The 27,041-nt window shown below is 46.8% G+C and overlaps 1 protein-coding gene across 2 annotated transcripts in view; it reads left to right on the top strand.

The window, feature by feature from the left end:
- Positions 1 to 6,449: 6,449 nt before the first annotated feature.
- Positions 6,450 to 27,041, top strand: part of PDE8A (phosphodiesterase 8A) — a 154,602-nt gene continuing 134,010 nt past the window's right edge. Inside the window, exon 1 of one of the 2 annotated variants that reach the window (XM_043554670.1) lies at positions 6,450 to 7,060. In XM_043554670.1, the coding sequence (XP_043410605.1) occupies positions 6,854 to 7,060 (207 nt within the window). In that variant the 5' untranslated portion in view covers positions 6,450 to 6,853. The remainder of the gene's footprint in view (positions 7,061 to 27,041) is intronic. The other variant, XM_043554669.1, reaches the window with a different exon arrangement.

The raw sequence follows: 27,041 nt of genomic DNA, 5'->3' as shown, positions 1-27,041 counted from the left end.
TCTCTCCAATAAAGTGAGGATGAAAATGCCAACCTCACAGGGCTTTGGGGAGATTTAGGTGGAGACGTTTCTGTGTAGCGTGAGCTCAGGTTTAGCCGCAACCGGGGCAGGGAGGGAGAGGGTGGTGTGTGAGGGAGGGGAAGGGGAAGCCACAGGGCTCGGGTATCTCTCCCTTCTGCCCAGGGAGGGCATGAGTCTGAGGACCCAGAGGAATCTTGTGGACTGAATTTGGAAGGGCTCCTTGCCCGGATATAAACTCTGGGAGATACAGGGCACAGACAGCGTGGCTTCAGAGCCTAGGAGACAATGTGACACATTGTGTGTGTGTGTGTGTGTGTGTGTGTGTGTGTATTTGCATGTGTATGGTGGGGTGTGTGTGTGTGAAGGAAATGTAGGGTGACCCACCAGCCTGGTTTGCCTGGGACTAGGGGTTCCCCAGGATACAGGACTTTCAGGAGGGTCTTGGGCAAACAGAGACCTGGTTGGTCACCCCGGAAATGTGACTTTTTCCCATTCTCTCGGAGCCCACAGTTGGTCACCCTGGAGGTGTGCCTTTTCCCCACTTGCCCGGAGCCTGGAGGAGCTTTGGCACCTGAGGACTCCAGGGCCTCAGCTTTCCAGCCCCGGGAGTCAGTGCCAGGGCCCCAGAGATAGGGCTAATGATGGGGTGACCTCACCACCTCACCTCAGACCCACCTTCAGACACTCCCAAAAGTAACTGGATGCAGCTCTGTGGGAGGCTGGAGGCCTGCTTTGGTAGAGCCAGAAAATGTGGGTTCTGACTACCATGGTGATGGAGGCGAGGTCTGGGGAAACTTGGTTCCATATAATGGCCAACCCAGTACCTACCACTTTGTGGAATTTTTGTCATCGTATCGTCTGATTGGTTATTGATCGTCCACGGTATCACTGCTTTACTTTGAATCTGGCCACTTTAGGGGACTCTTTCATCTTAATAACTTTTGAGTTGATTTCTAAGTGTCTTGGATAGAAGCTATATTACCTGCTATTAATGATAAATGATACCTCCAGGCTCAGTATCTGTACTCTAATTTCTAAGTCATGTCTCATTGCACTTCTCAGAACGTCTAGACAGCATTGGATAATAGCAGGCAGGACCGCTGCCCTTTGATTTCAGATTCCATTAGTTATGCTCAAGGCAAGGGCTTCTTGGTCTTAGGACACTCTAGAAGTAGACCCACTAAGTCTCAGCCCCGGAAAGCTTGCTAGCACTTCACTATTAAATATTCTGAAAGCTCTTGGCTAGACATAAATACACTTTATCATGTTAAAGAAGCATCTTTGTATTAAAAAAATTTTTTTTAATATTTATTTATTTTTTAAGGAGAGAGAGACAGAGCGTGAGCAGGGGAGGGGCAGAGAGAGGGGGAGACACAGAACCTGAAGCAAGCTCCAGGCTCTGGGAGGCCAGCACAGAGCCTGACATGGGACTTGAACTCACAGCCGCGAGATCATGACCTGAGCCGAAGTCAGAGGCTTAACTGACTGAGCCACCCAGGGCCCCACATCTTTCTGTTTTTAAGAGTCTTTATAGGGGCACCTGATACTCTGTGGCCCGTTTCCTGAGGAGATGGTCTCTGAGGCCTGTCCCACCTGTGGGGGTGGTACAGGGAGACCCAGGACTGAACCTGGGTGGGGAGGGGGGCTCTGGGTCCAGGGATGAGGCAGCCGAGGACTTTCATTCTGAAATAACAAAGTGAGATGTAGGGGGAGACCCTAGGAGTTTCTCCTGCGTCACCATTCTTCCCACACACTCCCCCATGGTTCTCTCCCTTACTCACGCCTGAAGAGCGCACTTTTTAGAAGCGGTAGACAGGACCAGTTACAGAACTTGTGGGGCCCAGTGCAAAATGGAAATGTGGGGTTCCTTGCTCAACAATTATAAAGATGGTGATGGCTGAGCATTATACCAAGAGTGGAGACCTTTGTAAGCACAGGGCCCTGTGACTCACAGGTGTCGCGCCCATGAAGCCAGTCCTGGGGGTAGGGACAGACACCCCGGGACGCTCCGTAATAGGAATTTGGGGCAAGGAACTCTCGTGGAGCAGCAGGAACCGAGAGGGGAGTCATGGGGCTGTGAAACTGGAAGTGAGGGCTCCTGAAGCCACGGTTCCAGCATCAGAGCGAATCTTGTCTGCAGGGCCAAGGTGTCAGGATGGAGAGACAGTTGTAGTGGCATCTGGGACTGTAGCATCTGTGTCTGTGACGCCCCCCCCCCCTTGCCCTTCTTGTCTTTTGAGGAAATTAACCAAGAAGTACCCACTTTTGCTAAGCTAGGAGGAGTTGGGTTTCTGATATTTACAGTCAAATTTGGCAGTTTTAAGAAATCTGGACTTTATCATTGGTGGGAGAGGATCTGACCCCCTTGCCTAGTGGGAAAGGGTGGATGGAACCGAGGAACAGGGCACACAGGGCATGTGGGTACTGGAGATAGAGCCCTTTATGGGAAATGAAGCAGCCTGAGATTCCAGTCCATTTTGACGAAGGGAGTCACATTGGGTTGTTAATCCCTGGCTCTAGGTGAACTACAATACCAAGGGTCTGGAGCCAGATGGAGGAGAAAAATGCAGGTACACACTTAAATTCTGGAGGAAGTGAACAGTCCTGGGGACTTATTACTCACCATCTGGCCTCTAGGGGGCGCTCCTCCCTCCTTCCAGTTCTGGCCTAACTGTGGGCATTCATCTGAGAAAGGCTGGAACAGTCAAATATACTCCACTAAAGGCGTGGGAGTACCAGGAGAAAGGAAGATAAGGAGGGCCTGTGAATCTGGAGAGGATGACCAGGAGAGGCTTGCATCTGGGACTAGCTGGGTCACCTCTTCTTATCCAGGGGCGGAAGGGGGTATCCAGGGAGTTCCCCTTCTCAATCCTTCAGCTTTGGCTGGTTTCTTGCTATGTTTTCATCCCTTCTGGAGCTGAGACGGGGTGGGACATACCTTTTGACCATGCAATTCAACTTTTAGGAGTCCATCCTACAGAAAGATATATTCAAGGATGTTCACTGCAGCTCTGTTTAGGATACTATAATAGCTGTGTGTGTGTGTGTGTGTGTGTGCCCACGCACGCGCACGTGCGGGTGTAATATGTTTAACATAGAAACAGGTCTGGAAGCATACGGTCGAAACTTAACAATAGGGAAGAAAGGAAGAAAGCGGGGAAGGAAGAGAGACTTTCCTTTGCCTCTGCACACTTTATATACTCCTGCTTAGTTTGATTTTTAAAAATTATTTTGCTAACATGTATTCATGTGTAAATTATAGAATGTGTAATTTTAAAATGACATTTAAAAGAAGTCACATCATACAAAGATTTTAAAGAGAAATTAACCAGATGAAGTGTGATGCGTAGATTTGTAGGGATATTGATCCTCATGGTGATTTCACGTCTTCCATAGGTTTCCAGGAGTCTGGGGTAGGCCTGGAGGAAGGTGGTGTAGAATGGGCCTGGGAGAAGGCAGTGAGCTAAGGAGGACACAGAGGTTCAGTAGTCGTTCGGGCACTTGACATCAGTTAGCCTGTTTAATCTCTGTGGGGTAGATGTCACGAATCCCAGACTTACAGGGGAGGAAAGCAGTTCTGAGAAATGACAAATGGCAGGGCTGGGATTCAGCCCCCCGGGGCAAAGGAGCTCTCCCACCTGCAGCTGCTTCCAGCCCAGTTCAGTGAGGAAGGCGAGGGGAGATGCCGATGGGGAACTGGGTGCCCGCAGCACAGTCTGGGGATGGCGGTGGAGGGTGGTCTGCGTGCAGAACTTTGAGGCGTCCACGTGGCTGGGATGGTGGGGGTTGCCTCTCCTCCAGCAGGATCAGGATCATTCAGGAGCTCCTTAGACACCTCCCGGTGGTGGTGGGATTCTTTGTAGGGACCCGGGAGCCCTGAGGGAGCTAGCTAGTGGGTGGCCCATGCCAGCGAAGTTTGGATTACTTCTGTCAATGTGTCCCTTTTCTATCCACTGTCACCGAGGCCCAGGGAAATGGGTTTCATAGGGTGGAGAAGTGTTCAGGGACCTCAGGGTGCAGGTTTGGGCTGGAGAACGTGGGGGCAGGGTGGAATTGAGGTTAAGGGCTTGAAGCTGGGATGCGGAGGGGGGTTGTGACTTCCCCGAGCGTCCCAGGTAGAGTTCCTGAGTGTGGAAAGAAGTGAGTGGGGGTTGCTGTCGGTGACCCCAGAAGCAGGCGGATGACTCCTTTCCTGTCTGGCCCTGCGTCCTTTTTAGCCTCAGGATCCCCAAATGGCAGAGCAGGAAATCAGTCAACACTGCCATCAGGCAGGTCTCTGACCAGCTTGAGATCGCCTGGGCAGCCCAGGGTGGGCTGACCAGCAGAGTGGGCACAGGAAAAAGCAACCCCAAACCCCGTAACTAGCACAGGGCTCGAGGATTTTCAAGGATAGGCTAGGGCACCGAGGTGCTGCTTGCGAAGGGAGGGGCTAGAGAGGGCTGAAACAGCCTGGAGCCTGAGAAGGCAAGGTCAGGGCGCGCGCGCGTGCGCGCGCGCAGAGTCACCAAGGCCTCTCTTCTTGGCGAGGCAGGGAGGGCAGAGGGCGGGCGATAGGCTTTCATGCACTCTGGTGGTTCAAAGCGTTCTCTTCATGAATTACTCTTTATTTAGAAGAGTCCAGAGTATGCCCGGAAAATTGACCTTCTAAAATCTGCAGAACAGAGGCAGAAAACAGTCTACAGTTTAGGTGGAGTAACGGGTGATAGTAAGAATCTTTTCCTGTGTCTTTCAAGACATCATTGAGCCGGTGGTACTTTTTATAAGGTAGGGAGGCATAAATATAATTACTGCTAAACGTGCTTAAATTTGATAATGGAGTCACGTGCCAGGGCTTTGGGCCAGCTCGGCTAGTAAAGAGGGCTGATAGCACCGAGCCGCTCTCGGGTTCCCCGGCCTTTCTGCTCCGCCGCCGTCGGGAAACCGCCCGGTGGGTACCTCGGGCCCGGAAGATTGCGCCTCGAGAAGCTCCGGGGCTGCGGATCTCGGGCTCCCTGGCGTCCTGAGGCTCAGGCGGCGCAGGCGACCCGGCACCTGAGCCGGTGCCGCGGTCCCAGCGCCACGGCGGGGACTCCAGTCCGGAGTACGCCTCCGGGCCTTCACGGTAGCCGGTCCGAGGCGCGAGCGGCTGCATCTCTGGGTCGCCGCGGGGCCGCGTTAGGAAAGGTGTGGACGGCGGGAGAGGAAAGGAGGGGGATCGCCCTCGCTGAGGTCTCCCCGGACCGGGAACCACACGGAGGGGGGAGAGTGGGGGGCAGGCCCAAGGTGGGCCGCTGCGGGGTGCGTGATGTCGGACACCCAGGAGCGTCGTCCTCCAAAGGGCTGGGGTTGCAGCTTCAGGCACAGAGAGGTTGTGTGACTCGCCCAAGGTCACACAGAGAGCTAGTGGTGGTGTGTGGGGAGAGTTGCGGTTCTGACAGCTCTTCACAGGCCCCACTTTGCACGGCTGTGCCTGCAGGTCGGGAGCCTCTGGAGTCCTGGGCACCAGGTGAGGGGAGGAAAATGCAGCCCCCCCCCCCCCCCCCCCCGCCTGCCACGCAACACAGTTCTCGACACTGCCGCCTCCGGGTCGCCAGTGCAGCCAGCCAGGCGTTGGCTCTCCAGGTCTGGGCTCAAGAGGGAACGCACGGGCACTGCGGGCCCCGGCGTAACGCCCAGACCGCACCCGCCCGGGACCCGGAGTTCGGGTGCCTTCCTTGCCACCCCACCACCCCACCCCGCCGGCCCCAAACGGAGGTCCTTCCACGGGCCTCGTCAGTGAATGAGAGGTCCAAGGCTCAGCGGTAGTGGCCTGACCGAAGTCAAGTAGCTGCTAAGTTACGGGACCGGGATTCGAACCCAGCGGTCCGGATTTTTATGGCCTCAGGCCCGAGGCGGTCGTGTGTCCTTGGGCGAGTCGCTTTCCTCCTCTCGGCAGCCGGGCCGCGCGCCCCCTCCCGTCGTGGCCGCGCATGCTCACTCTTCCGCGGCGCCGGGAGGTGGCGGCGGGCGCCCCGGCTGCTTTGCATTGACGCCAGCACCCGCTGGAGGTCACCGCTGGGGGCTGGGCGCGGCGTGCTGCCCGCAAGACCCGGCCCGGAGCGCGGAGCCGGAGCCGCGCCGCCCGCAGCAGACCGGCGAGCGCAGCCGCTTCCGCGCTTCTCGACGGCGCGGCCCCAGACCCGGCTGGAGGCGACGGCTCTGTCCCCACACGGCCGGCCGCGGCCTCGTCGCCCCGACGGGCGTCCTTCGACCCCCGCCCGCCCCTCCCCCCCCCACACCCCGCAAAGGCGGGAGCGCGCGGGCCAGTCTTCCCCGCCGCCGGCGCTCGGGCCAGGGGCGTTTCTTCGCGGGGCGGCGGCCCAGCGGGCGGAGCGGCGCGGGCTGCGGGCCCGGGGAGGCGGCGGCGGGCGCGGCGGGGAGCGCAGCTCCCCCGGGGGTCGCGCCGCCCCGCGGCCAGGGCGGTGTCGCTCGCGCGGCGCGGACTTGCCCGCTCCCGGGTTGGGAGAGCGCAAATCTCCTCCCCCGAAATTCCCCGGAAGCGCGGCGCGGCCAGGCGAGCGCGGCGATGTGAGGGAGGCGGCCGGCGGCTCCCGCCTCAGGAAGGGCATGTTCGGAGGGGCGGCCGCGGCGCGCCGCCCGCCCCAGCGCCCCCTCCCCAGCGCCGCCGCCGCCGCCGCCGCGCCCGCACCGCGATAAAAGGGGCGGCCGCACTTCCTGACGCGAGACCCGCGCTCGCCGCCGCCCGCCCAGGCGGCGATGACACGGCGCCCGCGGCGGCCCCGAGGCGCCGGGCGGGCCGTTTGCTGACCGGATCGCGGCTGCCCGCCAGCGTGTCCGCCGCGCCGCCGCCAGCATGGGCTGCGCACCGAGCATCCACATTTCCGAGGGCCGGGCGGCTTACCACGGCGGCAAGGAGGCCGAGGACGCGCCGGGCGCCGCCGCCGCGCCGCCGCCGCCCGCCGGGCCGCGCCTCCCACCCGGCCAGAAGACCACCGCCTCGCCCGGGGCCCGCGGTGCCGGCCTCGCGGAGTCCGAGCCTCGCGACGGCAGCGGCAGGAAGGTAAGGGGCGCCGGGCGGGCGGCCGGGGCGGGGGAGGGCTCAGGGGCTGCGGTCCGCGGTCCGCGGCGAAAGTCGGGCCCGGCCGGGCGGCAACTTTCCCGCGGCGGGGCCGGGCGGGGCGCCCTCCCGGGCCGCGTGCCCTCTCGCCGGGCTTTGGGTCACTTTGACGGGCGCCAGCGCCCGCTGGCCGGGGCAGCGTCCCGAGGGCAGACCGAGCCGCGCGTCCTCGGACCCTCCTCGGTAGGGTTGCGATCGGGACGCCCTCCGAGCCGCGGCGTCGGTTCCCGGGACCTGTCCGAAGTCTCAGCTGGCAGGGCCCGCCGTGAACTTGACCGGGGCGCTCGAGTCAATTCGCCTTCCAAGAGCGGGGAACCCCCGGGATGTGGTGGCGCGCCCCAGAAACGTTAAATCAGCGTGAACTTTGTTCTTTGGGTTCTCGTGATGTTAAGGGAAGGGCGGCTAGCACTGGGAAGCCGAGGCGCTGGGTCCTGCCACCCTGTTTTGTTTTCCCCTCCGTCAGCTTTGCACATGCATGCGGTTGCAATTTCCCAGTTTCTTTGGGACTATTAAAATGTAATCTGAAGCCACAACAGCTCTGCTTCAATGCACACGTATTTGAGGTTCACGGTTATTAGCATACGTGGTGTATTTAAAGCATATGTAATGAGAAAATACTATTAGACACGCGACGTTTGAAGCATTCAGCAGAACAAAGTTAATTTTTTATTAAGTAGTCTCACTAGGACATTTTGTGACTGTTTTTCAGAATTGTGTGTCTTCTCCGGCGTGTATCGCCTTGGCTTATGTTTTGTCAAAGTTTCTGGGCTTTACTGTTCGTTAAGATTTTTCTAAAGGGACAATAATGGAAAAAAAGGGAAAAGATGTTCATGAAGACACACAGCGGCGGCTTTCCAGTTCTTGGATTTGAAATTTTAGAGCTGGAATTCGTGCATTTATGTTTAATGAAACCAGAAGAAAGAATTCTGCTGTGCATGGCCTCAGAGTGTTGATCATCCTCCCCTCTCGTTGCGGCTGCTTTTTAAAAGTCATTTGCAGAGTTGTCTGGATTTTCTTGCTCACCGGAGATGGCTAGACCTCCCAAGTTTGATACCGTTTGTTCACTTTCTGTGTTAAATTTCTAGCAGTCGTCCACGACGCTCTTTCTATACGAAACTGAAAAGTCTTTTTCTAGTGTTGCGTAACCTAGCTGAAGTGATTTCCCCACCCCTCCAGTACCCTCTGTGAAAGTCTAACTTTGTTCTGATTAGCAGAGGTTGGGATTCCTTCTACAGATTGTTGAAGACACCTGAGATGGTTTTAGGCTGTTAATCCAAGCTGCTCTTAATATCCGTGTGATGCTTCTACTTTAAGCCTACCTCATTGGCTTAAAAAAAAAAGCATTACACAAGTGAAATTGAAGATCGAATTAACAAGGGCTTTCACATTTTTGACCCACATCTAATATTGGTTATCTTGCATTAACTAATAATGACCTTTTAGGTCGCCAAACCAGCACTTGTAGAAAGAGGCCCTGTGTCTTACTGGCCTTTTTATGGTGGTGTAGGTGTCCTAAAATTCACCTGTGTGTCTTGTTAGCATCTCCAGGGTAGCAGCTATGTTCTTCCACTGTCCACAGTGTCTGAAGAGCCCCTGATTTGAGTCTTACATATTCTGTCCCATTATCAGACCACTGTCTTGAGTTGAGGCCCAGAGAGATAGCGTGCATCGTTACAGTGCCTAATCCATTGGCATGCATATAGTAGGTGCTAAATGAATGTGTCAAACTTGGTTCTTTAAGGTTAACTGAATGATGAAGCTTTTCAGTCACTGGGATTTTATTCCCTGAAACCTCCAGTATACGGTTTAAGGTAATATTAGTATTTCCAGAGGAGGAATCCCATTATAAATAACAACACCACAACCACAGAAATGCTTGTTATTCACAAACTGTACGTGTGTTGTTACACATCTCAGTTACAGATATTTGTATTTAGGCATTTCAGGTAATAGGGCAGAGGTAAATATCAGCATGTTTTATTTTTTAACAGGATGAGTCTTTTACAATTAAGTATCAAATGTACTCTAGAAATCTAAAACTACGTGTTTAGAGAAGATAAGCTTCCAGTAATTTAGCAAACTCAAGTCGTTATACGATTAATTTAAGTTCCTTTATAATTAAAACACTGAGATCCAATTTTGGTTCATTAAAAAATGTTTTGTCTTAAAAATGCAGTAAACATCTCACCGAGTGAATTTCAAAAAGAATTTCATTGGGGAAGTTTTTGTATTTTACTAGCCTACATAGGAAACATCAGTTCATCAAAACGCTCGGGAGACGGATAATCGCGTTTTCAAATTAATTACGCAGCGCGTCCCCTACACCGTAATGTATCCCCCATGTGTTCCCTGAGCAGTTTGTTGACCGTTAATAGGTATTAAATGAAAAAAAGGAGCCATGTCCAAGTGAGTGTGGGCAATACTGGCTCAGACTAAGTTTATGCAGGATTTGTCAGAAAACTGAATTTCCTAAAATACGCTGGGAATCGCCAAATGGCGTTCAGAGTGTCAGCAGTTCCCAAACTTGTTTGCTTATAGAGCCTTTTTATTGAGGTATGTCTTGGGCCACATGTTAGGACATGATCCCTCACATGATCCCAATATTCAAAGTACAAGAAATACACTGAACATTAAAACATAGTAAATGTAATTTGCTTCTTAATGATTCCAAAGGTACTTCAGGGCCTTGGAATACATTAGGCTGGGCCATCTTTATGAACTTATTTAAGTATTACTAAAAACGTTCTGTTTACTCATTTCGGGAGTTACCGTCTATGTGGTGACAGATAATGAATGCTGTCTTCAGTTTGAACACTTAGAGTTTCGTTTGGTTTTTGATCAGCGTGAGCTTTAACTGTAACATTTCCATATTTTCTTGTCAGCCTTTGGATTTATTTGGTTTTCCCTCTCCTTAGCTAGGACTTGAGTTGACCTTGAAAGATTTGAGCGTGGGGGCAAGGGTGTCAGAGGAGAGCCTAGGCCCCCTCCTTTTTGCAAGCGGCCCCTTGCACTGCTATGATCCATGCCTCCCCCCACTCCCTGTCCCCCACCATTTGTCACTAATCAGTTCTGTGAGGATGGCAGTCACGTCTGTTTTGTTCACTGCTGCCTCCCCCCTCCACGTAGTGGGCCTTCCACAGACATCTGTTGAATTAAGAATTGTGTGAACCAGGCCATTGAAGTGGAAAATGCACCCAGCCCATATAAAGGAAATAGAAACCGGTTTTAACTAGAGTGGAGGCTGAAGGATTTAGATTTGGTTTTATGGAAGGTTCTGGTTATTGCCCCTTAGGAGCATTTATACCAGGGAATAATATATTTCCACCCTGGTGAGCAGGGTAGATCTCCCTCCACAGATTTAAGGATTAGTGCAGCCGGGCGGGCAGTACACAACAGGTGACAGTAGTGTGGCTCTCCACTAACCTGTCACCAAGGGTTGCTGGCTTCAGCACTCAGAATCCGCTCACATGGACTCTCCGTTCTGTCTCTAGTCTGCTTCTGTCCTTCCCTTTTCCTTCGCCCGATTTTCTCTGATTTTTCACTACCTTCCCCTTCTTCCCTTCTTCCTCAAAACTGGCCAAACTAACCAGCCAGCTCATCCAGAGTTTAGTAGTTTCTTGGTGTTTCTTAGCCATGGAATAAAATTTGCCACCTGCTCTTAATGTACAGAGTGCATTAATGATATTTTTATATTTCCCTAACTGAAGCAAATTTCTGTTTGTGTGATCTGCCTGATTTCCCCTCCCCCCCCCCATTAGGGGTCACTGATTCTTGGTGGATTATGGAATTATTGAAAGCTTCCTTCTCAAAGTGTAGTTGACAAAGTGAGACCTAACTTTCTTTCCTGGAATGAGTAACTGTCATTTATCTCTGTGGCTCAGGGCCATCCCTTCTCTCATCATTGTGTCCTTAAGCCTTTCGGTATATAGAATCTTATTATCTGGCTAGGACTGGCTATAAAGGTAATGCTTTTTATATTTTCTCAAACTCTTATTATGTATATGATACTTTGCATGCATATTCTAAACTGTTCTAGCGCTGTCATTACCCTGTAACTTGAAGTGTGTTTCTTAAGATAGATGTTTTGAGTGTCACAACTCTTATCAGCCCAGACTGGTGCTGGGCTAGCCTAGACCCTCCTTGTGAGGGCTGGGATGAGGCCTGTGGTCCCTTCTGGCACAGATGCTCCCTGTGAAGTGGCTCATGACGCTGGTTTTTTCCCCTTGTACCAGAAGGTTCGTGATGTGAGTGTACAGGGTGAGGCAGATGTCTCAGGATAACCTAAAATGCCTTAAAGGACAGATTTTTTTTTTTTTTAATTAAAAATCAAAGAACCGAGGGAGAAGTTGCTTAGGACGTGAGTAATCCTTTGGTCTTGTCCAAGGTCAGTGGCTTCAGCCTGGTTTCTCAATACCGTGAAGCGTGGTAGGAGGCCCGGACTCGGAAGTTCCTGGAGTGCAGACTACTCATAGACGCAATACCCACCGTTCCTTGGATGCTTTTGATGTTGTGGGCATTGTGCTGCATGTATGTATTACCGATGTTATCTCATGTAATCCGTGCAATCCTGGGAGATGACGGGTGTCGTTTCCCGTTTGCAGATAAGACGCTGTAGGTTGGAAACTCACCCACGCTTTTACAGTTAGGCGTATACAGTTAGGGATTCAAACCCATTGCTCCTGGGCTGTTCTCTGTTAACTCCCTCTCTCCGTTACATTTCCCATCCTCTGGCTTTCTGCCAGGCTGCAGGTGTCACAGGTCCACCTGGGTTTTGAGCAGGCGTCCTGAATGCACATTATCAGGGTTTTGTTAAGTCATGACTTGCTGGGGAAATTGACTCAGCCCTCCCTTGGGTTCCCGCTCTCGTGAGAGTCGCAGCCATATTTGGCCCTGCCCCGGCTAACTCCCGAAGTCAGACGTCTGTGGGGCCCTCTGATTTGTTCTCTTTGCTCTCTGACAAGAGCTGGCAGGCATCCCTCGGGAGTCCTTTTCACCCTCCCTTCCTCCTGCTCAGGCTTCAGGTGGCCTTCCTTAGCCAGGAGCCCCCTCGGAACTATTTCTTCCCATCAGCCTTTGCCCAGAGCACCACACTCCCCACCCCCAGCTCTGCATGTCTGCATCTTCAAGGCCCAGCTGAAATCTTTCTTGAGCCTCTGGTTGTACTTGAACTCTCTCTTCTCTGCTCTTAGATCTTCCCCTGTAGGCCGAGTAGGCCTGGGAGATCTGTCCTGAGCCTCCTGCTGGATTACAGGCCTCTTGAGGACAAGGACTCTGTCCTGGTTTCATTACATTTCCCGAAGTGGTTGGCGCACTCAGTGAATGTTTGGATAAATAATACACCGGTCTCTAAGGCCGAAAGGGCTTTCGTTCACGTTCCACAGGTCTAGTTCACCTTGTTTAAATTAACAAAAAGTGTCGGGGTGTGTTGTATGTGCTTTAACAAAAAGCCAAAATACCCTGCAGCCAGTGATTAATGTGCGGGGTGGTTACTAAAAGCTTTTGCCTTCAATTTTGGCCGTGTTCGCGTTGAGCAATGTTCCTGGGTTCCCTCCTTCTGTTCTCCTGTGGTTCTGCTCTGGAAAGGAGAGTGGCGGAGCGTCTTGTCAGAGAAGTGTTGTGACAAGTTTTGTGTTGCAGTGTCTTAGGCACCGTACGCAGGTTGTCCGTCCACCCAGACGGGAAGGGTGTCACAGAGGTCCCTAAGGTTTGAAGATGGCCTCAGAGAGCTCAGTGTGCGGCCTGCCAGTGCTTTTGTTCTGAATGGGTTTGGAGTAGATTTGGGGTGTTGAGTCGCGCTGTTTCACTGTCTGCTCGTGTCTCTTGCCCGCGCTGCTAGCGACCGTAGCCCCTTCAGCTCCTGTCACTCTGCTCGTGCGACAGCCCAAAGAGCTAGTGGCACGTGGGCAGTTTCCATGTGGCCTTCAGCCTTTTGGAGACGATGGCAGCTCCCCAGTGAGGTGTGTTTGAAGGAACCCAGGAAGAAGCACCTGAGACCTTCGCTTTTAGGTCCAGCTCCATCGGGCACCTGCTGTGTGATATTTGCCAGATTCTGATCCCAAGTTACCTCAAGTGTAAATGAGGCTAGAATACCCAGGTTTTGGTGAGGATCACTTAAAATAATTGGTGTAAAAGTGTTTTGCAAACTCCCAAGGCACTATCACATGTAAGGATTGATCTTTTTCTTTCAGTCACCTTTCTCAAAGGCAGACTTTGCTGATATAGGTCTTATTTAAAAAATTTTTTTTTAATGTTTATTGTTGAGAGAGAGAGAGAGACAGCATGAGCAGGGGAGGGGAGACACACACACATACACACACAGAATCCAAAGCAAGCTCCAGGCTCCAAGCTGTCCGCACAGAGCCTGACGCGGGGCTCAAACCCACAAACCATGAGCTAATAACCTGAGTCGACGTTGGACACCTAACCGACTGAGCCACCCAAGGTGCCCCAAATAGATCTTATTTTTTAAAGCCGGTCTCTTCCATTTGAAAATATGTTTTTGTCCTTTGATATTGTGAAAATTTTCAAACCTACAGCAAAGTTGAAAGAATGTATACCCCCTTCTCCCTGCCTCCTAGATGCTGCAGTGAATGTTTTCCTTTATTTGCTTTGTCACATCTTGCTGTGCTTTTGTCCATTGCAATCTGTTTTATTTTTGCATGCATTTCAAAGTTCCACATATCAGTATACTTAATCCTTGAACACTTCAGTACACCTATCACTTACTAGAGTTCAGAATTTGTTTGTTTGTGGGGCCCCCGGATGGCTCAGTTGGTTAAGCATCTGATTTCGGCTCAGGTCACGATCTCATGGCTTGTGAGTTCGAGCCCCGCATCAGGCTTGTTGCTGACAGCTCAGAGCCTGGAACCTGCTTCAAATTCTGTGTCTCCCTCTCTCTGCCCCTCCCCTGCTCATTCTCTGTCTCTCAAAAATAAATAAATGTTTAAAAAAATTTTTTTTAATTGTTTTGTTTTGAAGTAGGCTTCACATCCAGCACAGAGCCCAGTGCAGGGCTCGAACTCACTCTGAAATTAAGACCTGAGCTGAGATCAAGAATTGGAAGCTTAACCAGCTGAGCCACCCAGATGCTCCCAAAATGCTCTGTCAGCACAGAGCCGATGCAGGGCTCGAACTCACAAACTGCGAGATCACGACCTAAGCCGAAGCCAGATGCTTAACCGACTGAGCCACCCAGGCGCCCCTGTTTCCTTTTTTTTTTTTAAGTTTATTTATTTTGAGAGAGAGAGAAAACATGTGGGGGGGGAGGGGCAGAGAGAGAATCCCAAGCAGGCTTCACGCTGTCAGTGCAGAGCCCGATGCAGGGTTCGAACTCAGGAACTGAGAGTTCATGACCTGAGCCACAGTCTGATGTTTAACCGCTTAATTGAGCCACCGACGCGCCCCATAAATTTGTTTCCTTTTTGTTTGACAAATGTATGCACCATCTAAATGCAGATTTCTGCCCAGATGCGGAATACTACTGTGCTCCAAGCAAGTTCTCAGGTCGTGCTCCTTCCCCATTCCTAACCCCACCTACCAGCAGCCATTGATGTGATTTTTAGCCATTATAATTATTTATTTATTTATTTATTTTTTGCCTATTCTAGGCTTCATAGGAATAGAATCTTAAAACATGTATTCTTTTGTGTAAGGCTCCTTGCACTCAGCCCAGTATTTCTGTGATTGGTCTGTGTCACATGCATCAGTAGCCTGTTCTTTTTCTTGCTGAGTCGTATTCTGCGGTAGGACTCCATCCCATTCCACTTCTCCATTCTTTTGTGATGGTTAACAACAGGGCTGTTTCTCATTTTTGGCGATTATGCATAAAGCTGCTGTGAATATTCTAGTAGAAATTATCTTGTGGACATATGCTTTCATTTCTCTTGGGGAAATACCAAGCAGAGTTGCGGGATCATAGGATAGCTGTTTGTTCAGCTTTTTAGGAAGCTGCCTGACCTTTCCCGAGGTGGCTCTACAATTTCACACTCCTGCCAACAAAGGGTAGTAAAGGTTCGGTTGCTCCACATCCTTGCCACAGTTTGGTGTTACCAGGTTCCTAATTTTAGCCATCCTGGTGGATGTATAGTGGTTTCTCATTGTGGTTTTGACTTGCATTTCCTCGATGGCTAATACTTTTGAGTACTTTTTATGTGCTTATGGACCACTTATATAACTTCCTTTTTGAAGTTTTTAACACTTTTTTCTTAAAAGGAAATATAAACCCTTTCATGACCTCTGGGTAAGGAAGGGTTTATTAAACAACTTACACAAACGATGTACCAGAAAGGAAAGGGTTGATAAATTCAACTACCTTAAAGTACTTCTCATCAAAAGAGAGTGAAAAGGAAGGAAAGCCATCGTCTGGAAGAAGAAATTTGTAACACACAATACCAATAAAGGATGAGCACCCAGAATATACAGAACTCCTGCACGTCAATTAAGAAAAAGACAGCCAGGTTGAAAAACAGTTAAAGACAGGAACAGGCCTGTTATTATAGAGGAAACCAAATGGCTAATAAACACATGAAAAGATGTTTGACCCCATTGGGGAAATGCAGATTAAAGCCACAGTGAAATAACATTTTACACCCATGAATTGGCAAACATTTAAACGCTTGACAGTATTTTGAGGCAATCTTCAACGTTGTAGGTAGGAGTATTTCATCCACTGGGGAAGACCATTGTCGTTACCAGGTACGGTTGATTGTGTGACCCTGTGACCTAGCAGCCTCACTCTAGAAACTTAACACATGTGAGCTAGAAACATGCACAGGAATGTTCATGGTAGCATTGCTTCTAATAACAAATGTTTTATTAAATATCCATCAACGATATAACGGATAAATAAGTTGTGAGGTACTCAAATATATCAAAAAGAGATATTTTATGGCTTTGGAAATGAATGGTTTATAGCTGTAGGTATCAACATAGGTCAATTTCAAAAACTTAATGTTGAGAGGAAGAAGTTATAGAAGAACTTATGAAGCCCAGCTTTTTATTTAAAGCATAATAGCTAAACAGTATCTTATGTGGGAATAGATATGATATACACAGGGGTGCCCGGGTGGCTCAGTCGGTTAAGCGTCCGACTTCGGCTCAGGTCATGATCTCATGGTCCGTGAGTTCGAGCCCCGCGTAGGGCTCTGTGCTGACTGCTCAGAACCTGGAGCCTGTTTCCGATTCTGTGTCTCCCTCTCTCTCTGACCCTCCCCCGTTCATGCTCTGTCTCTCCCTGTCTCAAAAATAAAACGTTAAAAAAAATAAAAAAAAAAAAGATATGATATACACATAGATATCAAAGCTACAAAGAGAACCGAAGAAATAATTCCTATGAAATCCAGTTAGGCAAAGAAAGTTTAAGTACTTAGAATGATTAGCAGATCAATTCCAGGGCCTAGTATAGAGGATGTCAGAGGACTTTGCCAGGCCCTGCCCTCAGGGCATAAGGAAAGGGGAGCAGGCCTCTGACCGGAAGTGAGGATTGCACCTGAGGGATGGAGAGGGTGTTTAGAGAACTGGCAGGAGCTAGATCTGGATTGGTCAAAAGGTGCAGAGAGAGCCCAGGTCAACCCCTTCCCCTCTGTCTGGGAAAGGCCGGGAGGACCTAGATAGGTACAGGATGGGAGATTGGCTGGGGTGGGAGGTGTTGGCTTGTTGCAGAATTTGAGGAACTTGACCATGTGTGGGAGGGAGGACCCAAAAGCCAGGGTGAAGACGTTGTGAAGTCCATCCTACAAACCTTGACAACTCCTAAAGGCTTCTTGTTTTCAGCAGGGTCCTTATAAAATAAGCGTATTTTATGAAGGCGAAGGTTTAGGAGGAAGTTGTGAGGGGTGGGTGAGGGAAGGCAGGGCCTGGGGCCGTGGTTTGGGCACAAGATAAGACCAGGTATAATTCATGTCATGCAGTGGGTTGGGAAGGAGGGAATGAGCAAAGGAAAAGCTGGTAGGCCAGAGGACAGATTGGATTTGGGGAGTGAGGGGTGCTGGCGGTGGAGGGTGACTCATTTTAGGGTTTACCAGCTTGGAAGTTGTGATAACATGTAGCCATTTGTATAGCGCTCAGTGGCTCACCAAGTGCTAGTTTTATATATCACCTCATTTGATGCTCCCCAAACTCCTGTGAGGCAGGAAGGGGAGATCTTATTGTCCCTGTTGAAGATCTAAAGAAGCAAAAATGTAAAGAGATCAAGTAACGGACCCATGTTTGTGGTGAGCACTTAGAAGCAGGTTCACCGTGATAGCACAGGGCGGCAGCCAGAGGAAGGAGATGGGGGAAGTTTTGTTGTTGTTGGTTTCTGTTTGTTTTTTAAATTTTTTATTTATTTTTGAGAGTGTGTGAGTGGGGGAGGGGCAGAGAGAGGGAGACACAGAATCCGAAGCAGGCTCCAGGCTCTGAGCTGTCAGCACAGAGCCCGACGCGGGGCTTGAACCCATGAACTGCAAGATCATGACCTGAGCCGAAGTCGGACGCTCAACCGACTGAGCCACCCAGCCGCCCCAAGAGGTGGGAGATTTTGAGAAGCCTCGCTTGTCTCTTGATTCTGGATTTGTTTTATAAAAGTAAACTGTTACCTTTCCTTATTGTAAAAGTCATGTTCATTGCAGACAACTTGAAAAATAGGGAAAGGAGCAAGGATCACTGAAATTGCACAATCAGGAGATACTTCTCAGAAAATGGTGGTGTGTTTCCTTTGTCCTTGTAGATGACTTTCAGTAACTGATTAAAATGAGTTTTTGAACAGTTTTGTTCTTTAGCTCTAGGAAACATTTAACTGTTATTTCCTCAAATGTCCCTCTTGCATTTCCTCCTTTCCTTCTACAGCTCTCTCCAGATGGTGGGTTTTAGACTCTTCTGGATCTGTCCTCTGTGTCTCTGCTTCCTTTTCCCATCTCTGTGCGGGAGTCCAGAGGGCTGCTGAGCCTGGGCTTTGAGGCTCTCTGACTCAGCCCTCAAGGCCTCCTCGCTCTCTGGCCCCATGGAGCTCTTAGATCAGACAGTCTTTGTCTTCAAGATTTATGCTTTGTTCCCTTCATTACTGCTTATTCATGTGTTTTGGTTGCAGCATATTCCCTTATCCTTTTGAGGATGTTAATTAAATGTACTTTATTTTTAAAAATTAATTGATTAATTAATTATAGGCTTTGTACCCAATGTGGGGCTTGAACTCATGACCCTGAGATCAAGAGTCAGATAATCTGGGGCACCTGGGTGGCTCAGTCAGTTAAACATCCAACTTTGGCTTAGGTCATGACTTCGAGGTTCATGGGTTCAGGCCCGGCGTCGGGCTTCGTGCTGACAGCTCAGAGCCTGGAGCCTGCTTCGGATTCTGTGTCTCCCTCTCTCTCTGTCCCTCCTCTGTTTGTGCTCTCTCTCTTTCCCTCAAAAGCAAATAAATAAACATTAAAAAATTTTTTTAATAATAAAAAAAAGTCGGATGATCTACCGACTGAGCCTGCCAGGTGCCCCAATTATGCACACTTCAGTGTCCTAATTCTGATTGCTGTTCATTCAAAACACTTTTCTGAGGTGTAAATGCAGTAAGCAAAGTGTACAAAATCTTAAAGTGTGCATCTTGATAAAATTTTACCCACGTGTGCCGCATATAACAAACAGATTGAGATAGAACATTTCCAATACTCCAGAAGGCTGCCTCATGGCTGTTCGCTATTTTTTAGTATTTTTAACACTTAATATTATGAAAAATCTCAACTATACAACATTTCTTCTTTATTTCTTCCTTCCTTTCTTCCTTCCTTCCTTTCTTTTTCTTTCTTCTCTGTATTCATTGTGGGGCTTGAACTTACGACCTGGAGATCAAGAGCCACATGTTTTACTGACTGAGCCAGCCAGCTACCCCAAATATGCAGCATTCTTGAAGGAGTTTTCCGGTGGACACTCACATACCTAACTCTTGTATTTTTACGTTAGCATTTTACTATACTTGCTTTATCACATCTATCCAACTACCCGTCCTTCTATCCATCTCCTTTTTCTTTGATGCATTTTAAAATAATTGCAGACCGAGGCGCTTGGGTGGCTCAGGCGATTAAGCATCCGACTTCGGCTCAGGTCACGATCTCATGGCTCATGATGAGTTCGAGCCCCGTGTCGGGCTCTGTGCTGACAGCTCGGAGCCTGGAGCCCGCTTCAGATTCCATCTCTCGCTCTCTCTCTCTGCCCCTCCCCTGTTCATGCTCTGTCTCTGTTTCCCAAAAGTAAATAAATGTTAAAAAAAAAAAATTTAAAATAATTGCAGACATCAGTACGCTTTCTCTTAAATGTTCCAACATGTGTATCATTAGAGTTCAGTATTTTTTTCCTTCTGAGGTAACATTTACATACTGCAGTGAAATGCACAAATACTTACTGTACATTTGCTGCATTTTGACTAATGCATCTGTGTAATCCGAACCTCTGTCAAGGTATACAACATTGTCATCACCCCAGAAAGTTCCCACATTCCCCTTCTCATGTACTCTTTCCCCACAGTCTCTGCGAGCACCCTTCTGATTGTTTTCCGCACATAGATTAGCTTTGCCTGTTCTGGAACAAACACACACGGGCACAAACACATACACACACAGAATTACTTAGTGGGTATGTACTCTTAGGGAACACTCAGCAGTCTGTTTTTGAGATTTTATCTGTGTTTCATGTATCAGTGGTTCATAATCTTGTAACTTGTACAAGCTCTTGATATATATGCTTAAATTGCCCTCCAGAAAGATGTGATCACATTTTAATATCACAGGAGCGCCTGAGAGTGTTTGTTAGGCTTTCCTGTCAACAATCTGATTGTGAGAGATGGTATTTTATTGGTATTTTAATTTGAGTTTATTTCATTTATTGTTTATCATCTTTGTTTTGTTTTTTTTTTTTCCCAAGAGTGTTTTGGACCCTTGAACTTCCTCTTCAGCGGAACTGGTGCTTCCTTGTTCAAGCCTGTTGCCTGTTTCTCTCTTTGGGCCTTAGAGTTTAAAAATTTTTATTTGTAAGAGCTTTTTAAATATGCTTGGGAATTAAGTTTTGATCTCATGCTTATTGCAGATCTTTTTCTCCAGCCTTTTCCTTTTTATTGAATGTAGTTTTTTAAAATTATATATATTATATATATATATAATGAAATCAAATGTAGCACTCTGCTTTTTCTGTTTGCTTTATACAGCATCATCTTTGTTACATAGTACAGGTGTTGTAGAAAATTAAGAAACGCTGAAATGCAGTTTTCACAACCTAGAGATCATTTATTATAACATGTTAGCATGGATCCTTCCAGACTTTTTCTGTTCATATATGCACATTTTTTTCACTGAAATCAGGTCATATACTATGTACTTTTTAAAACAAAATTATGGCGAAGCGTACTCTAACATAAAATTTACCATTTTCATCATTTTCGTGTGTACAGTTCAGTGGCATGAAGTGCAACCACATTCTTGTGCGACCATCGTCGCCACCTGTCTCTAAAGCCTTTTCGTCTTCCAAAACTGAAACCTCATACCCATTAGATACCAACTCCTCATTCCTTCTCCGCCCCCCCCCCCCCCCCCCCGCCCAGTTTCTGGCAGCCACGATTCGACTTTTGACTGCTCTAGGTACCTCATACAGGTGGCATCATAGGGTATTTGTACTTTTGTGATTGTCTTAATTCACTTGATGTGTCTTGGGGATTCATCCGTGTTGTAGCGTGTCTCAGAATTTCATTGTGTTTTCTTTAAAAAAATTTTTTTTCAACGTTTATTTATTTTTTTTGGGACAGAGAGAGACAGAGCATGAACGGGGGAAGGGCAGAGAGAGAGGGAGACACAGAATCAGAAACAGGCTCCAGGCTCTGAGCCATTAGCCCAGAGCCCGACGCGGGGCTCGAACTCACGGACCGCGAGATCGTGACCTGGCTGAAGTCGGACGCTTAACCGACTGCGCCACCCAGGCGCCCCTCATTGTGTTTTCTAAGGCCGAGTAACACTCCACTGTGTGTTTATACCACCCTTTGTTTATCCTTTCATCCACTGACGGACACTTCGGTTGCTTCTGCCTTTTGGTTATCCTAAATAGTGCTGCTGTGAACATGGTCATACAGATCTCTTCAAGTTCCTGCTTTCAATTCTTTTGAATATATATATACCCAGGAGTGGAGCTGATAGGTTATATGGTGATTCTACTTTGAACTTTTTGAGGAACCACCATAAGTACATATTGTTTTGCCATGGCCTTTTTTGAGCCAATCTGTACATTTCCATTTTAGTAGTGGTTTATCTCATACCCATAACAGACTCCACCGATACCCCTGTGATCTCAGAAATGTCCCCTGCACTGCATCTGCTTGGTAAGATCCTTCCATCTCTTTTAACCTAGCACGTCCTTTTCCCTTCCCCCTACTTTTTGTCACACTGACCTGTTAAAGACACCTGACCACTTTGTCCTAACTTCTGGATTTGTCTTCCGGTTTCCTTGTGGTGTCATTTAGCTTGCTTTCTTTCTGCTCTATTTCTCGTAAACTGGACGTTGAACCTAAAATGGATGAAAGTTATGGATATTTGGCTAGAACACATCATTGGTGATCCATGAATCCCATCAGAAGACACAGAAGATCTGACTGACCCACCATTATGGATGCTCAGGTTGCACACTGGGTTAGGGTGATGAGAAGCTGATCCCTGCCTCTTGCATCAGTTTCCCCTCATAAGACCAGAGAGCGATCTGTGTGGCACTGGGCACCATATGAATGTGCAGTTTACCAGAGGCTATTCACCTCGGTTTTTTTCCCTGCCTTTTTTTTTTTTTTTTTTTTAAAGCACCAGTTGATAATCATTATCTAAAATAACAATTCTGATCAGGGTTAATGAATGATGTTTCCTAATTCAGTTGCTTTTCTACATGCAGTAGTTGATGTTCTGTGTAAAGCAGAAGTTTCCTTCATCAGCTGGGGTCAGGGCTATTTAATTGCTATAAAATATAGTTCCTATTAAAGAGGCAGGGTAAGTTTTTCCCTTTATTAACAGTTTTAATAGTTAAGGAGTTGCTGCCTCCAATGGGAATGAATATGTTTTTGTTTTTTTACTTTTCATCTTTAAAAAATGTAATTGTGGGGGCGCCTGGGTGGCGCAGTCGGTTAAGCGTCCGACTTCAGCCAGGTCACGATCTTGCGGTCCGTGAGTTCGAGCCCCGCGTCAGGCTCTGGGCTGATGGCTCAGAGCCTGGAGCCTGTTTCCGATTCTGTGTCTCCCTCTCTCTCTGCCCCTCCCCCGTTCATGCTCTGTCTCTCTCTGTCCCAAAAATAAATAAACGTTGAAAAAAAAAAAATCTTTAAAAAAAAAAATGTAATTGTGGACATAGGGATTTTCATTGGTTGGATGTGTTTGGGTCCATTATAGTCTTGTCTTTTCTTTTTTTTTTTTTTAATTGATTTTTGAGAGAGAGAGAGAGAAGCAAGTGGTAGAGAGAGAGAGGAAGACACAGAATCGGAAGCAGGCTCCAGGCTCTGAGCTGTCAGCACTGAGCCCAACATGGGGCTCGAACCCACGTACTGCGAGATCACGACCTGAGCCGAAGTTGGACGCTTAACCAACTGAGCCGCCCAGGTGCCCCGACTTCTGTATTCTTTTAACATGATTCTGTTAATCTTTGAAAGCACAACCAGTTGTCCCAGGCTTAGCTTGTACCTTCCCTGTCCCAGCCCAGCAATGAGCCTTTGCTCCAGGGTGCCCTGCTGCTGTTAGTGGGAAATGGTGTAGGAAACTACAGTTCAGGTGCTTAGAGTACTCATTATTCTAGGAGAAACCTCGTTTTGGAGTCACTGAGTGGATAGATCCAGAAAATACGTCACTAAGAAAAACCCAGACTATGCAATTGATGTATATTTCATACACACTTTCAATTTACATTTAGTGTTTTACTTCAATTTGCTTGACTTTATAAGTGGATTCCTTTTCTCTTACACTGATAATTTTCATTTTTCTTACTTTGTTTTAAGCCTAAGTCCTTACTCATCCAGATATAGTCAAGTATTTATTCATATGTTTAAAACTTTTTGTCTGTTTATTTAATCGCAACATTTAGTGTTTTAAATCTGGCATTTATTTTGGGTATTTGGATATTTTGGTGTGAGGCAGGATCTTAGCACTTCAGAACAGCTAGTTATTACTGCAGCACTTTTTATGTGTATAATTTTGTTTTTCAACGTTTTTATTTATTTTTGGGACAGAGAGAGACAGAGCATGAACGGGGGAGGGGCAGAGAGAGAGGGAGACACAGTCGGAAACAGGCTCCAGGCTCCGAGCCATCAGCCCAGAGCCCGACGTGGGGCTCGAACCCACGGACCGCGAGATCGTGACCTGGCTGAAGTCGGACGCTTAACCGACTGTGCCACCCAGGCGCCCCGTGAATAATTATTTTTATTCCCTACAGGCTTATACTTTCACCTTGATCACATCTTTGGGTCATCTGTTTCTGGTTATCTATTTTTGCCCGTACTATTACAGCACTGATTTCATTTTATATATATATATTTTTTTTTTTTTTAATTTTATTTCTTAATTTTTAAAATTTACATCCAAATTAGTTAGCATTTAGTGCAACAATGATTCCAGGAGTAGATTCCTTAGTGCCCCTTAACCATTTAGCCCATCCCCCCTCCCACAACCCCTCCAATAACCCTCAGTTTGTTCCGCATATTCATGAGTCTCTTCAGTTTTGTCCCCCTCCCTGTTTTTATATTATTTTTGTTTCCCTTCCCTTATGTCCATCTGTTTCGTCTCTTAAAGGCCTCATATGAATGAAGTCACATGAAGTTCTCTGACTAATTTCACTTAGCATAACACTCTCTAGTTGCATCCACGTAGTTGCAAATGGCAAGATTCCATTCTTTTTGATTGCCGAGTAATACTCCATTGTATATATATACCACGTCTTCTTTATCCATTCATCCATCGATGGACATTTGGGGTCTTTCCATATTTTGGCTATTGTTGATAGTGCTGCTATAAACATGGGGGTACATGTGTCCCTTCAAAACAGCACACCTGGCGCCTGGGTGGCTCAGTCGGCTGAGCGTCCGACTTCAGCTCAGGTCACGATCTCGCGGTTCGTGGGTTCGAGCCCCGCGTCGGGCTCTGTACTGACAGCTCAGAGCCTGGAGCCTGTTTCGGATTCTGTGTCTCCCTCTCTCTCTGACCCTCCCCCGTTCATGCTCTATCTCTCTCTGTCTCAAAAATAAATAAAAAACGTTAAAAAAAATTTAAAAATAAATAAATTCACGATCTTATGTTTAAAAAAAAAAAAACAAAAAAACAAAAAAACAGCACACCTGTATTCCGTGGGTAAATGCCTAGTAGTGCAATTGCTGGGTCATAGGGTAGTTCTAGTTTTAGATTTTTGAGGAACCTCCATACTGTTTTCCAGAGTGGCTGCACCAGCTTGCATTCCCAGCACTGATTTCATTTTTGTAGCTTTATGTTTTAATAATGTATGATAAGGTTAATCCTTTTCCCCATTATGTCCCAGGGGAAAAAACCTTCGTAACTCATTTTTGTCTATTTTTCCACGTCCGTTTTAGGATGATTTTTTATCTACTCCCGAATTTTGGGGGCATTTTGATCATATTAGAGTTAAATCCACTGTAATTTAGGAAGAACTGATAGCTTTACGGCCTTCTTCTATCCATGAACATGATATTTACTCTTCATTAATCTTAGTTTATGCATTTTCACATGGGGGTCATGTCTTTTTAAGATAATTCTGTTGGAGCCAGAATCTTTTGTTTTTTAAATCTTTTAACTAATTATTTCAGTTAGATAAAATATATGGATATTGCTGAATTTTACTAAACATTCTATAGTTAGTTGATTGTGTGTGTGTGTGTGTGTGTGTGAGAGAGAGAGAGAGAGAGAGAGAGAGAGAGAGAAATAGATGAATCTTAAGTATATAGTGTCTTTGATTTTTGAGGTGAATGTTTACATTATTAGGTGACGGATGGTTTGGGGTTTTCCTTTCTCAAAGTAATACTTTTTAATCCGTTTCCTTATTGGATTGTTTTTGGGGTTTCAGAACATTGTCAATAATAGTTTTAGCATGCATCTTTTTTATCCTGATTTTAATGGTAATATCTCCAGTTCCTCATTCTTAGGTGTGATCTTGGGTGTTGCTCTTAAGACAATATACTTTGATATGCTTTATTATTAAGGAAATAGCTTTCTAGGCCTGTTTTCTATGGGTGGTTTTAAAAAGTTACAAATGTCGAATTTTATCAGAAGCTCCTGCCCCCTTTTTGTTTCATCTAATCACATAATGATCACTTGGTTTTTCTTGGAATTATTGGTGTGACATGGCCTCATTGGATTTTTGATATTTTAAAAACTTTGCATCCCTCAAATGAATGCTGCTTGCTGCTTACAGACAATTAAAAAATAATTTAAAATATACAGTTGAGCTTTGAACAATGCGGGGGTTAGAGGTGCTGACCTCCTGCATGTTCAGAAAAATCCATGTATAACTTTGACTCCCCCAGAGGTAACTACTAATAGCCTACTTTTGACTAGAAGTCTTACTGACCATGTAGTTGATTCACACTGTAGGTGATTAACATGAATTAATGTGTTCTCTATAGAAAACAAAATGTTATCAAGAAAATCATAAGGAAGAGAAAGTACTTTTATAGTGCTGTAGTATATTCATTAAAAAAAATGTATAGTACTGGGTTCACAGTTTAAATGTGTTGTTCAAATGTCAACTGTATTACTGAATTCAGTTTGCAATAATGTGAAATACAGTTTTCTTTTCTACATTAATGAGTGAAAACAAGGTCCTCTACAGTTTTATAACCTAGCAGGAACCCTTATTAACATTTTATACTAATATATATATGTGTATATATATATACATATATATATAAATATATATTAATAATATATAAATTACTACCTACATTCTTTTTTCCTGTGCCTGTATAGGAAATTTTAAATTTAAATGTTAAGTGTACTTCTCTTTGTTTGTTTGTTTGTTTGTTTATTTATTTATTTATTTATTTATTTTTCATGGGGCTTGAACTCATGCTTCTCTCTAGTTTTATATCCTGACTTGTAAATTTAATAACAAATTACAGCTATCTTCCCATGTCATTAAAATGTCTTCAAAACACTTACAAACGCTGCCACGTACATCTTCTTACACAGGTGTTTATGCATATCTGCGATCCTATCCTTAGAGCCTACTTGTAAAACTAAATCCTATCTTTAAGTTTTGATTTAAAAAAACAATTCTGTCAGGGCAGGCTTTGAAACATTTTGAGCAGTCTATAATGAAAAAGCGTTGTATTTTATTAAAAGTTTATATAACCTTGGCTCAGGTAAGTTACACTTACTTACTGCAATCTTTCATTTTCTTACAATTTTATTCCTTATTGGGACCTTCACCTTTACCATATCCACCCTCCCATTCTATGGAGGATGAAATTGAAGCCCTAAGGGATTTAGGAGACATGCCCAAGGTCACACTGCAGGTATTGGCAAAGCTGGAACACGTGCCTGAGCTTGTCCCTTGTCCCCGGGTACCTTTGATATTCATAGGATATTCATCAGAAATAGTTCTGTCTGGTCCTTGCACTGTGCTGCTGCCTGGGCATCAGACTGTGCATCAAACCCTCCAGTGCAGGTTTGCAAAGTGTACTCTTGTCCAGGGGGTTTGTCGTATAGAAGCAAGCCAGAAATTGAATACCTGGAATTGCTGAGCTTGGATATCATTAGCGGAGGTGCTTGATTATTGCAGAAATGGTTCTGGTTTCATTTTAAAGCCATGTAGAGATACTGTTTTTTCTTAGTTTGTAACCACACGTTTAGAGCTGGAGTCGGTATGTAGTAAAAACCTACTTTATTTACGTAGTCATTCACTACATTTGAGCGGCTTCCTTTCCTGCCCTAATATTTTT

Source organism: Prionailurus bengalensis, chromosome B3, assembly GCF_016509475.1.
Source record: "Prionailurus bengalensis isolate Pbe53 chromosome B3, Fcat_Pben_1.1_paternal_pri, whole genome shotgun sequence".
Taxonomy (NCBI): Eukaryota; Metazoa; Chordata; class Mammalia; order Carnivora; family Felidae; genus Prionailurus; species Prionailurus bengalensis.
The sequence above is the reverse complement of the archived record's forward strand: the minus strand, read 5'-3'. Positions and strand labels throughout refer to the sequence as shown.